Raw genomic sequence first — 16,513 nt, forward strand, 5'->3', positions numbered from 1 at the left:
AGGAGGTCGAACTCCCGCTAAGCAACCATGAGTTCGGTCATGGCTCCACCGCCACCTTTCTTCAATTCAGACTCGGAATCCTGGACATCATACATGTCCAAATTTAGAATCTTTCTACAAGCAAGCAACCTACAAGATGCAGATGACGACAGGAAACGGGCTATTTCCCTAAGCTATTGCGGACCAGCAATTTACAGCTTAGCCTCCACTCTCATCGACCCAGATACTTTAGAAACCATCGCCTGGTCAACACTCCAAGCCAAGCTTGCCGCTCACTTTCAGCCGACAACTCCTGTTCGAGTCCACCGCCACCAATTTGCACAAATGCGCCAATCTGAGGGCAAGTCAACCAACGATTTCGTTACTCGCCTCCGATCCGTCCTGGCTAAGTGCAGATTCAAAGATCCCGAGGAACAATTGCTTGAATACATGCGCACCCGCAAAGGCCTCGGAGGGCATACTGGTGGCGCCGAAAATGGCAAGGCTTCGCTGATCAGATCCCTCCTGGAGCGATGTGGCCATCCATGGTGTCGGGCAGAGGCTTCACGCCGAATCTACGATGTCATCTCTTTCATCTGGACAGAGGTGTAGGCCGCCTTTGCGCTAAATTACTTTTAATTTTCTCATAATTAACTGAAAGCAAATCAGTGAGAAGCTGACATTTTTATTATACATTCAATTTTTATTTTTTTTAATGCCACCCAGCTCATGACATTTCATCAAGCCGTGCGCCAGTCTCTGGCAGCACCATCTAATTCCCTGCCTCTCGTTCCGTGCAAACCTCACTGGCATTTTTAGAAAATAAATACTCTGTGTGTGTGCGTGAATGGCTTCAATCCAGGGTTTGCTTTGGAAGCGGGCCCACTGTGGGCTGGTAGAGAACATTCTGGGGTGTGTGTGAACCTGGTATCTTCGGAGAGAGGAGAGTTTAGTAACTGATTGGATTTTCTGGAATAAAATGAGCCTTGGACAGCCCTTCCCAGGAGTGTCGTGTGCACGTGAGCCCCGGACATGATCTTAAGATGATTTAAGTACCCCATCTGACCAGGAGATTTCATACTCCTTTAACTCTGGAGAAGGGAGAGATCTTACACAGAGTAGGAAGATTTTTTACACTGGATTATACTACAGACACGGATCAGAGGATGTTTGATGTTTCTTAGGGCCAGGAGATTAGTCCCTCCGCATTTGGAAGATGGATTTATAGTCCCCAAACACTCCGAGGTTGAAGACCTGCCGTTACTCACAGTTCATGATTGAGTGGCTTCTAAACGCTGAATTATCTGTGGATGTTTACAGTTGTCTTTTACTAAAACGCTTCTGTAAAACTTACCAGCCCTACATGGCATTGGAACAGATTATTTACGGGACTGTCTTCTGCCTCACATGTCCCAGCGACCAGTTAGGTCACACAGAATCGGTCCCGTCGGCCAAACAATGCCACCTGGCAGGTCTGTGGGGAAGAGCCTTCTCTGTTGCGGCCCCGGTCCTTTGGAACCAACTTTCCCCAGAGAGTTGTACTGCCCCCACCCTCCTCGCCTTCCGAAAGGTGTTAAGAGCAATCGTTTTTTCTCCAGCCAATAGCGTGAATGAGGGGTGATTGTTTTTATATTGTTTTTTTTATTTTTCTCAACTTTTTAACTGTTCATACTATTTTATCTCTGTTTTATATTTTTATCTTTGTAAGCCGCCTTAAGTCCGCAAGGAGAAAGACGGCCTACCAATCAAATAAATAAACAAACAAATAAATAAATAAACTTCACATTCAGGTAGTCCTTGACTTAAACAATTCATTGAATGACCGTTGAAAGTTAACAACGGCGCTAAAGAAAAAAACGTGACTTACCACCGATTTTATTTATTTATTTACTTATTGGATTTGTATGCCGCCCCTCTCCGGAGACTCAGGGCGGCTAACAGCAATAATAAGACAGTGTACAATAATAATCCAATACTAAAAACGATTAAAAACCCCTTGATATAAAAAACCAAACATACATACAGACATACCATGCATAAAATTGTAAAGGCCTAGGGGGAAAGAGGATCTCAATTCCCCCATGCCTGGTGGCAGAGGTGGGTTTTAAGAAGCTTACGAAAGGCAAGGAGGTTGGGGGCAATTCTAATCTCTGGGGGGAGTTGGTTCCAGAGGGCTGGGACCGCCACAGAGAAGGCTCTTCCCCTGGGTCCCGCCAAGTGACATTGTTTAGTTGATGGGACCCGGAGAAGACCCACTCTGCGGGACCTAACTGGTCGCTGGGATTCGTGTAGCAGAAGATGGTCCCTGAGATATTCTGGTCCGAAGCCATGAAGGGCTTTATAGGTCATAATCAACACTTTGAATTGTGACCGGAAACTGATCAGCAACCAATGCAGACTGTGTGTGTTTGTGTGTGTGACCTCTACTAAGACAGTTATTAGTAGTCGGTTGTCGATTAAAATAAGTTAGAACCAACTGTGTGTTTTGCTATGTTCTTACCTGGGACAGAACAGTTAGCTCTTATTTTGGGGAAATGCTAAATGCCTTTGTTTGGCTGATGGACTTAACTTTATTTTGGGAAGTGTGTGTGTGTGTGTGTGTGTGTGTGTGTGTTAGGGCTTATTTTGGAGCTGGGTCTTATTTGGAGGGGAGAAATACGGGATTTATCTCGACCCTCTTTCTCTCTGCAGAACCCCACTTTGTGGGCTCAGCATTTGTCCAGGAGAGCAAAGGCAGCGATATCGGAGATGATGACAAAGTTTACTTCTTCTTCAGTGAGCGAGCGGTGGAATACGATTGTGACATTGACCAGGTGGTAGCCCGAGTGGCTCGGATCTGCAAGGTAGGTGATGGTGCTTCTCTTTCTGGGGTCTCCCTAGAGCAGTGTTTCCCAACCTTGGCAACTTGAAGATACCCTGTTTCCCTGATAGTAAGACACCCCTGATTGTAAGACGTATCGGGGGTTTCAGGGGGGTCGGCTAACATAAGCCATACCCCAAAAGTAAGACATATGTCTTACTTTCGGGGAAACACGGGGGTATTGCCGCCTCCCTCTCATCTAGCTGCGCGCCGCCTCCTGCCCATGTCCGCACCGTCCCCCTCTCCATACGTCGCCGCGTCTGCCACTTCCCTCTGATCTTAATGAGCGCCGCCTCCTGCCCACTTCCGTGCCGCCCCCCTCCATACGTCACCGCGTCTGCCGCCTCCGTCTGATCCAAATGAGCGCCGCCTCCTGCCCACTTCCGTGCCGCCCCCCCTCCATACGTCACCGCGTCTGCCGCCTCCGTCTGATCCAAATGAACGCTGCCTGCGCCGTCCCCCTCTCCATACGTCGCCGCGTCTGCCACCTCCCTCTGATCTTAATGAGCGCCGCCTCCTGCCCACTTCCGCGCCGCCCCCCCTCCATACGTCACTGTGTCTAAATGTTAATTTTATGGTTAAAACAAAAAATTTGACAATTTTTTTCCAATATAAGACATACCCCGAAAGTAAGACATAGTGGGGCTTTTGGGTATAAAAAGAAAGTAAGACACTGTCTTACTTTCGGGGAAATACGGTATTTGGACTTCAACTCCCAGAATTCCCCAGCCAGCGAATGCTGGCTGGGGAATTCTGGGAGTTGAAGTCCAGATATCTTCAAGTTGCCAAGGTTGGGAAACACTGCTCTAGAGGTTGGCATGGGAATTGCAGTTAGGCGCTCCTGTTTGGGAGCTCAAGGAAGGGTGAGAAAATAGCATCTCAACGCCAGTCGGACATAGGGGGGAGATTAAAGGCCCTTCTTTTCTTCGGTCACTGCAGGGCGATGTCGGCGGTGCCCGTACTTTGCAGAAGAGGTGGACGACATTTTTGAAAGCTCGGCTGCTGTGTTCGATTCCAGAGCAGCAGCTGCACTTCAACCGAATCCAAGGGACCTACACGCTGATCGGCGACCATTGGCGTGAGACCAGCTTTTTCGGGGTCTTCCAGGCACGCTGGTAAGGAACGGCGTGAGTTTTCAGAGGGCGGGGCCTCTAATGGTGCTGATAAAATTGAAGGTTGGCTCCAGGGGGTGGGTTGAAGCTGGAGACACTGGTAGATTCTTCTGAAAAAGAATTGGGCTTGGGTTCTGTTAAGGCTATGAAGGAATCCTTTCTGGGCATCCCAGGTAAAAACTGGGAAGAGGTTGCATCACACTGTTGGGACTTCTGTCTGGACTTTTTTCACCATTCTCTGAGATGTGCTCTGGTTTCTCAGGGGCTGCCCCCCAAAAACGGGAGGAAAGCTATTCTTTGCTATTCTATGATTGTTTTTTTAATGGTCTTTTGGGTTTTAGTTTTTAATTAATTAATTGGATTCAAGCTCTTGTATATTGTTTATTATATGTTGTGAGCTGCCCCGAGTCCTTGGAGAGGGTGGCATAGAAATGAGAGAGAGAGAGAGAGAGAGAGAAAGAGAGAGATCAGACAGACAGACAGACAGGATAGATAGGTAGGTAGAGATAGGTAGGTAGGTAGGTGGTAGGTAGAGATAGATAGATAAATAGATATATATATAGAGAGAGAGATCAGACAGACAGACAGACAGGATAGATAGATACATCAGACAGACAGAGAGGATAGATAGATAGATAGATGATAGATAGATAGGTAGGTAGGTAGGTAGGTAGTTGGTAGGTAGGTAGGTAGGTAGAGATAGATAGAGAGAGAGAGAGAGAGAATAAACCTTCTCAAACGTGAACCCTCAACCACCTGGTTCTTCTTTGATTTCCTGCAGGGGAGACGTAGACGTTTCGGCAGTTTGTCAGTACCAGATCCTGGATGTGCAGAAAGTCTTCGAAGGTCCCTACAAGGAATACAGTGAAATTGCTCAGAAGTGGATTCGTTACTCAGACCAGGAACCCATTCCGCGTCCGGGCGCTGTAAGTCCTATGTCCCTCCTCTGAGGCAGAAAATACCCCCCTCCCCATTGCTGGCTGAGGAATTCTGGAAATTGAAGTCCATCTTAAAGTGGCCATGGCTGAAAAATATGGCCCTAGATCAGTGATGGCAAACCTTTTTTTTTCCTTGGGTGCTATTGCGCATGTATGAGTGCCCACACCCATAATTCAATGCCTGGGGAGGGCGAAAAGAGTTCCCCCCCAGAGGCCCTCTGGAGATGGGAAACAGCCTGTTTCCCAACTTCTGGTGGACCCAATAGGCTTGTGTCTTGCCCTCCCTCCAAAGACTTCCCTAGAGCCAGGGGAGGGTAAAAACACCCTCCCCCTCCCCCCGGAGGCTCTCTGGAAGCCAAAAATGCCCTCCCAGAGCCTCTGTGTGAGCCAAAAATCATTGGAACTGAGCTAAGGCAACAGCTCGCGTGCCAGCAGATATCGCATGCCAGATATCTGCTCGCGTGCCGTCTGGCGGGACCTAGGGGAAGAGCCTTCTCTGTGGCAGCCCCGGCCCTCTGGAATCAACTTCCCCCTGAGATTTGAACTGCCCCCACCCTCCTCGCCTTCCGCAAGATGTTGACGACTCATTTATGTTGCCAGGCATGGGGGGGACTAATCTCCCCCCTTCTGACTTGTAGCATTTGAGTGTGGTGTGATTGTGTAGCATTGATTGTTTTTAGTAATAATGGGTCTTTAACTTGTCCTTTTTAATATTAGATTTGTATTATATTGTATTGTTATTATTGTTGTGAGCCGCCCCTGAGTTCCATGCATCAACTGCTTAGTTACTGAAGTTGTATTTCCCGCAGTCGAGTTTGGAGCGGTTTACTTTGAGTTTGTATCTGTTGTGTGCTTGTGTGTTGTTGTGGTTGAAGCTGAAGTAGTCATTGACAGGAAGGATGTTGTAGCAGATGATTTTATGGGCTGTGCTTAGGTCGTGTTTAAGGCGACGTAGTTCTAAGCTTTCTATACGTGAAGCTCTTAACCTAAATCCTGCGCCCGTTGTCTTTTTTTGTTCCAGTGTATCACGGATTGGCACCGATATAACAGTTTCTCCACTTCCCTGGAGCTCCCAGATAACACCCTGAATTTTGCCAAGAAGCATCCCCTGATGGATAAGGCCGTGCCCCCACAGGGCAACCAGCCTTTGCTGGTCAAAAAGGATGCCAACTTTACCCAGCTCGTGGTGGAAAGAGTTCACGGCTTGGATGGCAAGCCCTACGAAGTGCTGTACATCGGGACAGGTAATAAAGAGGTCAAAATTGCAGCTATGTCCACATAATGCAGAGGTTTTCAAACTTGGCCACTTTAAGACTTGGGGACCTCTTTGGGGAGTGTTTTTCAAACAGTCACTCAATGAAATGTTCAAAATCAAGGATTATCTGTGATTAGCAGGAGTCAAACTCAACTCAAAAGCACACACACAAAAAGTCATTTTGTGCTTTAAAGCACATTGGGCACACGGGAACCTTTTTCCGTTAATGTTTAAGTGACAGCTTTCCCGTTTACCCTTAAAAAACAACAACTGCTGACTCGCTCATAAAAGTTAATCAGAGAAATACTGTATTTTTTGGAGTATACGACGCACTGGAATATAAGACGCACCTTAGTTTTGGGGGAGGAAAATAGGGAAAAGAATCTGCTTAGCAGGTTTTCATCTGGCTAGCGTCCTTAGTCTGGTCAGTTTCAGCACATTATTTTATCCCCTGGCTTAAAAAAAACATTTATTCAGAGAGAGTAACAATGAAAGAGCTTGCAAGCCAGTAAGAGCTGGGAACATCATTAGCACCTGGAAAGAAATGGTCGGAGCAAGTAGAGCAATGGAAAAAACTTTGCAAAGATTTAGGGCTTGGAAAACATTCTTTGCAGAGAGTAACAATGAAAGAGCTTGCAAGCCAGTAAGAGCTGGGAACATTGTTAGCACCTGTTTAGACCTGGAAAGAAACATTTGGAGTAAGTTAGACCAATGGGGGACTTATTGCAAAGACTTATGGCTTGGAAAGACTTATGGCTTATTGCAAAGACTTATGGCTTGGAAAGACTTATGGCTTATTGCAAAGACTTATGGCTTGGAAAACATTATTCGTGGCGAGTAACAATGAAAGAGCTTGGGAACATCATTAGCACCTGGTTAGGGCTGGAAAGAAACTTACTCAGAGCAAGTTAGAGCAATGAAAAAAAACCTGCAAAGATTTTTGGCTTGGAAAACATTCTTTGCAGAGAGTAACAATGAAAGAGCTTGCAAGCAGGGAACATCATTAGCACCTGGTTAGGCCTGGAAAGAAACTTATTCGGAGCAAGTTAGAGCAATGAAAAAATCCTGCAAAGACTTAGGGCTTGGAAAACATTATTCCCAGAGAGAAACAATGAAAGAGCCTGCAAGGTAAGAGCTGGGAAGATCGTTAGCAGCTAGTTAGGGCTGGGAAAAAACAGCTACATTCAAAGTATAAGAATGCACCCAAATTATCAGCTTTTTTAGGGACGTCTTATACACCGAAAAATATGGTAGTTTTCATTCTCTTGCCAGGATTCTGGCAGGTAGTTCTGCTAGTTAAAAATTGATTGGAGACTGGAGACAAAAAATATTTGGAGGCTTCGCTGGGACGAAGAAGCCCCATCTCCTGTTTGCCAACCAAGTGTGAAATGCGCCTTCGGAGACGGGAGCTCTTCTCCTCCTCTGCCGTTTTTTTTATTATTAGCAATTTCAAAGGGAGTAAATCACAAGCTCTCTTTATCAAGGAGTATTTTCAGTCGCTAGCCAGCCGCTGTGTTTAATTGCTTCTTCTAACCACTTAGCTGATTTTTTTTTTAATAAACAAATCCTTCTTTTGATGCGTTCAGCAGAAAGTGATTAAAGCAACAACAACGAAAAAAAAAAATGGAACAGCAAAGCAAAGAAGTAAAAAAATTGCAGTAACTCCAACAACAGCTCTTTTTTTCCTGGGTGCAATTCATAGGACTGGTTGTTCATCTTTAAAGCTCTGCAGGGTCAGCTTGTTTATGGGGCCACCTCTTCCTGAGGGCATCTGCCCTTCATTAAAAGCCTTAAAGAAATATCGGTCGAGACAGGGAAGTGGTCAGATCTAAGGACAGCAACTGGTTTTTTTGCTTCCCCTTGTGCTAAGTCAAAACCTGGTCCAACTGGCCCTGAGGTGCCAGGAATGACCAGTAGTCATCCCTGAACTTTGCACGAGACGTTTGCATGGGTTCACCTGGTGCACCAGTTGCAGCCCTATTTGGACAGGGAGTCTCTTCTCACAGTCACTCATGCCCTCATCACCTCGTTGTTCGACTACTGCAATGCCCTCTACCTGAGGCTACTCTTAAAGAAGAAGTTTGGAGACTGCAGCCATGCGAGCAGTCTTGGGCCTTCCAAGATATGCTCATGTCTCATCATCACTCTGTGAGCTGCATTGGCTGCAGATTAGACTCCGATCACAATTTAAAGTACAGTGGTACTTCTCCTTAATTTGTTCCGTGACCAGGTTCTTAAGTAGAAAAGTTTGTAAGAAGAAGCAATTTTTTTCTCATAGGAATCAATGTAAAAGCAAATAATATGCGTGATTGGGGAAACCACAGGGAGGGTGGAAGCCCTGTTTCTTCCCCCCTTTTCTGGCCATGTTTCCTCCCAGGAGATTCCTAGAGAGACCCCATGGAGGGTTCTCCCCCCTTTTCCGGCACCGTTTCCTCCAAGGCGATTCCTAGAGAGGCCCCACGGAGGCTTCTCCCCCCTTTTCCGGCCCCGTTTCCTCCCAGGAGATTCCTAGAGAGGCCCCACCGAGGTTTCTCCCGCCTTTTCCGGCCCCATTTCCACCCAGGAGATTCCTAGAGAGGCCCCACGGAGGCTTCTCCCCCCTTTTCCGGCCCCGTTTCCTCCCAGGAGATTCCTAGAGAGGCCCCACGGAGGCTTCTCCCCCCTTTTCCGGCCCCGTTTCCTCCCAGGAGATTCCTAGAGAGACCCACAGAGGCTTCTCCCCCCTTTTCCGGCCCTGTTTCCTCCCAGGAGTTTCCTAGAGAGACCCATAGAGGCTTCTCCCTGCCTTTTCCAGATCTGTTTCTTCCCAGGAGATTCCTAGAGAGGCCCCACAGAGGCTTCCCCTTGCCTTTTCCAGACCTGTTTCCTCCCAGCAGATTCCTAGAGAGGCTCCGCGGAGGCTTCTCCCTGCCTTTTCCAGTTACAGGGTTTTTTTTAAGTATCAGGGTTTTAGATTCATTTTAGATTTTGGATTTCTGATATGTTTTATTTTTGTATTTATCTTGTTGTGAGCCGCCCTGAGTCTACAGAGGAGGGCGGCATAGAAGTCCAAATAATAAATAATAAACAAATAAACTTGTTCTGCCCTCTTGGAGATGCTGGGAGTGACGTTCTGTAGGCAAAGCTGGTGTTTCCCGCCATGCTATGAGCTTTGTAAGGAGGGAAGGATCTTACTAATCATTGAACTGTCTCCTGCTCTGGGTTTTTTTTGCGCAGAGAACGGTTGGTTGCACAAAGCGGTGGCCTTGCCTTCGGGTGTCCATCTCATAGAAGAACTGCAAGTTTTTGAGGAAGCCCAACCCATCAAGAGCCTGGTGCTATCAGTACCAAAGGTAAGATAAGGTCCAGAGATGAAGTCTAAAGCTTCCAGAATTCTTAGCCTCTGGCCACGGTTGCAAGAATTAGAAGTCTTAGTGCCGTGATGGTGAACTAACAGCATGCCTGCCACAAGTGCCACATGGAGCCATATCTGACAGCAGCTGTGGCTGCTGGACAGCTGATTTAGAAACATAGAAGATTGACGGCAGGAAAAGACCTCCTGGTCCATCCAGTCTGTCCTTATACTATTTCCTGTATTTTACCTTAGGATGGATATATGTTTATCCCAGGCATGTTTACATTCAGTTACTATGGATTTACTAACCATGTCTACTGGAGGTTTGTTCCAAGCATCTACTACTCTTTCAGTCAAATAATATTTTCTCAGTTTGCTTCTGATCTTCTCCCCAACTAACCTTGTTCTTGTAGTTCACTTTCCTATTAAAAACAATTCCCTCCTGGGTGGTTCGGAGAACTGGTAGTGATGGCGGACCTCACCATTTTCTTTTTTTTTAATCCTCTGTAGTCTTCTGCGCATGCGCAGAGGTCGCAAAAGCACATGCTTCCGAACTAGTAGGGAAGATTTCCCTACTGCATGGCACCTATACCATGACTTTTATTGTAGCAGACATCAGGAAGTGGAAACACAATGGCTGCATTTGTGTGACGACGCCTTCAGACTCATCCCTGAGGGGTTATGGTGGGTCTCTGCTTAGATTCCTAGGGAAAATTGGTATCTAAGATAAAGTTCACCTTTCAGATAGTACTGATGCTTCCTCCCACGGTTGTCCTCACCACAACCTTGCCAACCCAACTCAGGATACCGTATTTTTCGGAGTATAACACGCACTGGAGTATAAGACGCACCTTGGTTTTTGGGGAGGAAAGTAGGGAAAAGAATCAATACATCTGGCTAGCATCCTTAGACTGGTCACCTTTTTTATTTTATCCCCTCGTTAGGGCTTTAATAAAAACCTTATTCAGACAGAGTCACAATGAAAGAGCTTGCAAGCCAGTAAGAGCTGGGAACATCATTAGCTCCTGGAAAGGAACATTTGGAGCAGCTAGAGCAATGAAAAGGTCCCTGCAAAGACTTGTGGCTTGGAAAACATTCTTTTCAGAGAGTAACAGTGAAAGAGCTGGCAAGCTGGTAAGAGCTGGGAACATCGTTAGCACCTGGTTAGGGCTGGTAAGAAGCTTATTCAGAGCAAGTTAGAGTGAAGTCTGCAAAGACCTAGGGCTTGAAAAACATTCTTCACAGAGAGAAACAATGAAAGACCTGGCAAGCAGGTAAGAGCTGGGAACATTGTTAGCACCTGGTTAGGGCTGGTAAGAAGCTTATTCAGAGCAAGTTAGAGCAATGAAAAAACCCTGCAAAGACTTAGGGCTTGGAAAACATTCTTTGCAGAGAGAAACAGTGAAAGAGCTGGCAAGCAGGTAAGAGCTGGGAACATCGTTAGCACCTGGTTAGGGCTGGTAAGAAGCTTATTCAGAGCAAGTTAGAGTGAAGTCTGCAAAGACCTAGGGCTTGAAAAACATTCTTCACAGAGAGAAACAATGAAAGACCTGGCAAGCAGGTAAGAGCTGGGAACATTGTTAGCACCTGGTTAGGGCTGGTAAGAAGCTTATTCAGAGCAAGTTAGAGCAATGAAAAAACCCTGCAAAGACTTAGGGCTTGGAAAACATTCTTTGCAGAGAGAAACAGTGAAAGAGCTGGCAAGCAGGTAAGAGCTGGGAACATTGTTAGCACCTGGTTAGGGCTGAAAGGAAACTTATTCAGAGCAAGTTAGAGCAATGGGGAAAAAAACCTGCAGAGACTTGTGGTTTGGAAAACATTATTTGCAGAGAGTAACAATGAAAGAACTGGCAAGCTGGTAAGAGCTGGAAACATCGTTAGCACCTGGTTAGGGCTGGAAAGAAGCTTATTCGGAGCAAGTTAGATCGAAGTCTGCAAAGACTTAGGGCTTGGAAAACATTCTTTGCAGAGAGAAACAATGAAAGAGCCTGCAAGGTAAGAGCTGGGAAGATCGTTCGGGCTGGAAAAAAGAACTACATTCAGAGTAGAAAATACACCCAAATTACCAGCCTCTTTTAGGGAGGAAAAAGGTATGTCTTATACTCCCAAAAATACAGTAAATGCGGCAGCTTAAAGCCACTATCTTCCATCTGATAATTGTATGCAAAGGCGCCTGCCAGTGATAAAGATCTGGTGAAGGAGAAGCCATTGAGGAAGAGGAGAAAGCCGCTTGTCAGGAACTGGGAAAGTGCCGCATAGCAGGGAACCCAGATTCGCAGAATATGCCGTGCTTGAGGCCAAGGTGGCTTAGCCAAATGGCTGGGCTCCCCCTCACACGGCTGCACCCAAGTGAATCAACTGGTTTAATGTGATGGTTTGGGTCGCCCAACAGGCTAAGGCACTGTCTGGGCGTCGGCGTTCCAGTAACACACCCACTGAAAGCAGAACTTTGAGGCAGGTAGATTCCTCAAAGGACAATTTATTGGACACATCACATTGGCACAACTGGTGGAACCCGACTCTGAAAGTTCCCGCAGTTTTCACCTGATTAAAACGTCATTGGTCCTATTGTCCAATAGTGATGTTAGCAGGTTGCCTGGTTACTTCGCTCCTCCTCTTCTCAGCCACTTATTGGTGTGACCTTGGTTCCCGATGTGGTATATGCACGTGCCCACCGGAAATGCGGAGCGGCACATGGCGTGTATCGATAGTGGCGGAAGCCAGCAACTCTTCCCTGCCTTTCTGATGTCAGAGGTTTTCTCAGAAGTTGCCTGCCTTCTGCAAGCATCAGGGCTAGAAACTTAGTTGACTGAACAAACAGAAGCAGGGTTCCGTGTTTGGCTGAAGGCCTTTGCCATAGTCTGTCTGGCACATAGGACTTTCCCACCCAGCTTTCAGAAAGCGGAGGGTGAATTTTTTCCCCCAGGCCTCCTAAGTATTAGAATGGATCTAGATGGGAAAAATCTAACTCTGCTAACAACCACAATTTCATGTTGTTTACTTAACAACCACAACTGAGCCTAGAATTACTATCACATATCATGCTGGTGGCATAGCAGGTGATCATAGGAATGACCTATTTTTATGACATCGTTTTTGTGGCAGTTGTTAAGCAAATGTTCTAGCTGTTAAGTGACCCTATTGCCCGCAATGGCTGGGTTTTTCCCAGAAACCAGGAGTAAATGTTTGTTTGTTGGGGGAGGCTGTCATAACTCATGGTCACTCTGACTGTGGGGTGCTGAGCTGGCTGCCGACAACCCAGACTGTGATGATGTCATGATTGAACATTGACAGTTAACCCGTTAATCTTTTGTGTGTGAAAATCTCAGATCCGGCTTTGCTTCTCCTGCAGCTACTTTGGTTTTAGTAAAGTGTACGGTGTTTTTGACTTACCGTATTTTCAGAGTATAAGACGCACTGGAGTATAAGATGCACCTAAGTTTTTGGGGAGGAAAATAGGGAAAAGAATCTGCTTACCAGGTATTCATCTGGCTAGCGTCCTTAGTCTGGTCAGCTTCAGCACGTTATTTTATACCCTGGTTAAGGGCTTCCCAAAAATTTTATTCTGAGAGAGTAACAGTAAAAGAACTTGCAAGCCATTAAGAGCTGGGAACATCATTAGCACCTGGAAAGAAATGGTCGGAGCGAGTAGAGCAATGGAAAAAACCCTGCAAAGACTTAGGGCTTGGGAAACATTCTTCTTTGCAGAGAGTAACAATGAAAGAGCTTGCAAGTGGGTAAGAGCTGGGAACATTGTTAGCACCTGGTTAGGCCTGGAAAGAAACATTTGGAGCAAGTAAAGCAATGGGGAAAAAGCACCCTAAAAAGACAGGGTTTGGAAAACATTCCTTGCAAAGAGTAACAATGAAAGAGCCTGCAAGGTAAGAGCTGGGAAGATCGTTATCAGCTAGTTAGGACTGGAAAAAAAGCTATATTCAGAGTAGAAGATACACCCAAATTATCAGTCTCTTTTAGGGAGGAAAAGGGTGCGTCTTATACACCAAAAATAAGGTAACATGGGCCAGAAGTTGAATACCACCTCTAGTCGAAACAGGTTTGTTTATGCTGAATTTTTAAAATTAAGGGAGACTAGGATAGCCCTGTTTCGGCCTTGTTCTGGCCTCATCAGCTAGCCATACCCTTACTGGGGTTTGATCCTGTAGCTTCTGCCTTGTATTAACCTCTAGGCCACAGGATCTGATCCCTTCAGCTTTGTACCAGGGAGGGGCTATATGTTTTTTCTGTTGGTAACATGGGCCAGAAGTCTTTCCTTCCTAATTGACCAAATTGGGATGGTTGACTGTGGTGATGGGGGCAGCCATCAGAACTCTGAATCAAGTCCCAAGTATCTTTGAAGGAAGTCTGTTATAACTTTGAGCGGTCCTTAAGGGATCAGTCGTTAAGCAACGATGACCTGTAATTCTTCTTTTCCGTTCTCAGAGAGCCCTCTTTATCGGCTCCAACACACAAGTCATTCAGGTCCCCGTGGCCAATTGCAGCAAGTACAAGACGTGTTCCGACTGCATTCTCGCCAAGGATCCTTACTGTGCGTGGACTTGGAACGGAAGTCGCTGCGTCCGGATTGATGCGTACGATGGGTAAGATGCGACGGGGCAGCTGGGGCCGTTTACAGAGCCTTTTGGCTCTCTTGCAACCATAAGGTCTAGAACCCTGATATTTCTAAACAAGGACCTTTGGATGCTAAATACTATGGCAGTGATGGTGAACCTTTTTTCCCTCGGGTGCCAAAAGTGTATGTACGCACGCTTTTGCGCATGCCCGAGTGCCCACATCCATAATTCAATGCCTGGGGAGGGTGAAAACAGCTTCCTCTGCCTCTGGAGGCAGGAAAGGGCCTTTTTCCCAACTTCTAGTGGGCCCAGTAGGCTCGTGTTTCACCCTCCCCAGGCTCCAAAGGCTTCCCTGGAGCCGGAGAGGGTAAAAATGCCCCCCCATCGTCCCCAGAGGCTCTTTGGAAGCTAAAAACACCCTCCCAGAGCCTCTGTGAGAGCCAAAAATCAGCTGGCTGGCACACACATGCATGTTGGAGCTGAGCTAGGACAATAGCTCGCGTGCCAGCAGATACGGCTCCATGTGCCACCTGTGGCACCCGTGCCATAGGTTTGCCATCACTGCCCTAGACCATTTCAGATAGATGACTGTTCAGTCTCTGTTTAAAAACCTCCAGTGATTGCAGCACCCACAACCTCTGGTGGCAAGCTGTTCCACTGGTTAATTGTCCTCAGTGTTAAGAAATTTTTCTTTCTTTCTTTCTTTCTTTCTTTCTTTATTCATTCATTCATTCATTCATTCATTCAATTTTTATGCCGCCCTTCTCCTTAGACTCAGGGCGGCTTACAACATGTTAGCAATAGCACTTTTTAACAGAGCCAGCAAATTGCCCCCACAATCCGGGTTCTCATTTTACCCACCTCGGAAGGATGAAAGGCTGAGTCAACCTTGAGCCGGTGGTGAGATTTGAACCGCTGATCTTCAGATCTACAGTCAGCTTCAGTGGCCTACAGTACAGCACTGTACCCACTGCGCCACCCCGGCTCTTTTTTAGTTCCAAGTTGCTTCTCTCCTTGGTTACTTTCTCAAGGAATGGAGCCACGGATTGTTTTTTAATTCAGAGTTGTGGCAGGGAGCCTGGTTTTGGTCCTGTTCTTTCTAATCCTTGGATCAACGTTACTGAAACCTTGGCCAATTGAAGATGCGTGGACTTCAACTCCCAGAATTCCCCAGCCGGCATTCTGGAAGTTGAAGTTCAACACATCTTCAAGGTTGAGAAACATTGCCTTAAATTATTCCTCAGGACTCCTTGCTTAGCCTTGTTGTGTTTTTCACATGTCACTAATCATCCGATGGGTTGTGTTTTCGGCTGTTACAGGACCTCTATATTGTTCCAAGATTTGGGGATGGAGCCGGCGATGTGTAACCCCATGCGTTCGTCCAGACCAGGTCAGTCCTCTCAACAAAATGTCAACCCCTTGTTTCATTTTCACCGCTCTCCCATTTGTTTGCATGTGTGGAATTGCGAGAGTTTTATACCTTGTGTGTCCTGAAATAGAACCCTTAAGCTCTTCTTTTTTTTTTAACATTTAACATTTACATTTCCCTATATGCATAAAACACAAGTTGATTTTTTTACAATCCCATAATAATCTTTTACTGCTAGTTTCTCTTTTCTCTCTCGATCCAGTTGTACAATTTTTCCCATACTCTGTAGTAGTGTTTATTTTGTTGATTTTGCATTTCGTAAGTTAATTTGCTTAATTTGGCGCAGTCTAATATTTTTTAAATTACCATCTCTTCATTTGGCGTCTTTTCTTGCTTCCAGATTTGCGCAGATGCCAATCTTGCTGCAGTTAATATATGGATTATTAGACAATAATTTTCTTTACTGGGTTGTCCTCTAATTATTCCTAGTAAATACATTTCAGGTTTCCCCTCTAATTTATAACCTAATATTTCTTCCATCCAGATCTGAATTTGGTTCCAAAATTTCCTTGCTTTTCTGGGCATAGCCACCACATGTGATAATAGGTTCCTACCTCTTTTTTGCATTTCCAGCATTTGTTACTTGTATTAGTATGAATTTTAGCTAATCTTGCTGGGACGTAGTGCCAACGGAAAAACATTTTGTATAGATTTTCTTTGTAAGGTATAGAAAACCCCCCCAAAACCCCTGAAGCTCTTTATCAACACAACGACACCTTTTCAAAAGCTAGCTCAAGGACTAGGATGGAGATTGACTTTTGAGTCGGAGATGGGGTGGGAGTCACATGCTGATTCGCCCAGCAGTGCCAAAAAAATGTGAGCGCGCATCCTCACCCGTACATGCTCAGGACCTTCTGGACATGTGCTTGGCATATGCACTTGGCTGAGATGCGCAGCTTGAAAGCATGACAAGACCGCCTTCTGCTGCACGAATTCCAGCAACCGGTTAAGTCCCACAAAGTGGGCCTCCTCCGGGTCCCGTCAACAAAACAATGCCGTTTGGCGGGGCCCAAGGGAAAAGCCTTCTCTGTGGTG

General features: G+C 46.1%; 1 protein-coding gene across 2 annotated transcripts in view; it reads left to right on the forward strand.

Moving 5' to 3' along the window:
- Window positions 1-16,513, forward strand: part of SEMA4C (semaphorin 4C) — a 112,753-nt gene that overhangs the window by 84,362 nt on the left and 11,878 nt on the right. For both annotated transcript variants that reach the window (XM_070765506.1, XM_070765507.1), the window contains exons 8-14: window positions 2,671-2,822; window positions 3,779-3,954; window positions 4,733-4,877; window positions 5,911-6,133; window positions 9,361-9,476; window positions 13,919-14,076; window positions 15,369-15,439. In XM_070765506.1, coding sequence (XP_070621607.1) covers window positions 2,671-2,822; window positions 3,779-3,954; window positions 4,733-4,877; window positions 5,911-6,133; window positions 9,361-9,476; window positions 13,919-14,076; window positions 15,369-15,439 — 1,041 coding nt within the window. The remainder of the gene's footprint in view (window positions 1-2,670; window positions 2,823-3,778; window positions 3,955-4,732; window positions 4,878-5,910; window positions 6,134-9,360; window positions 9,477-13,918; window positions 14,077-15,368; window positions 15,440-16,513) is intronic.

Source organism: Erythrolamprus reginae, chromosome 12, assembly GCF_031021105.1.
Source record: "Erythrolamprus reginae isolate rEryReg1 chromosome 12, rEryReg1.hap1, whole genome shotgun sequence".
NCBI classification, from domain to species: Eukaryota; Metazoa; Chordata; class Lepidosauria; order Squamata; family Dipsadidae; genus Erythrolamprus; species Erythrolamprus reginae.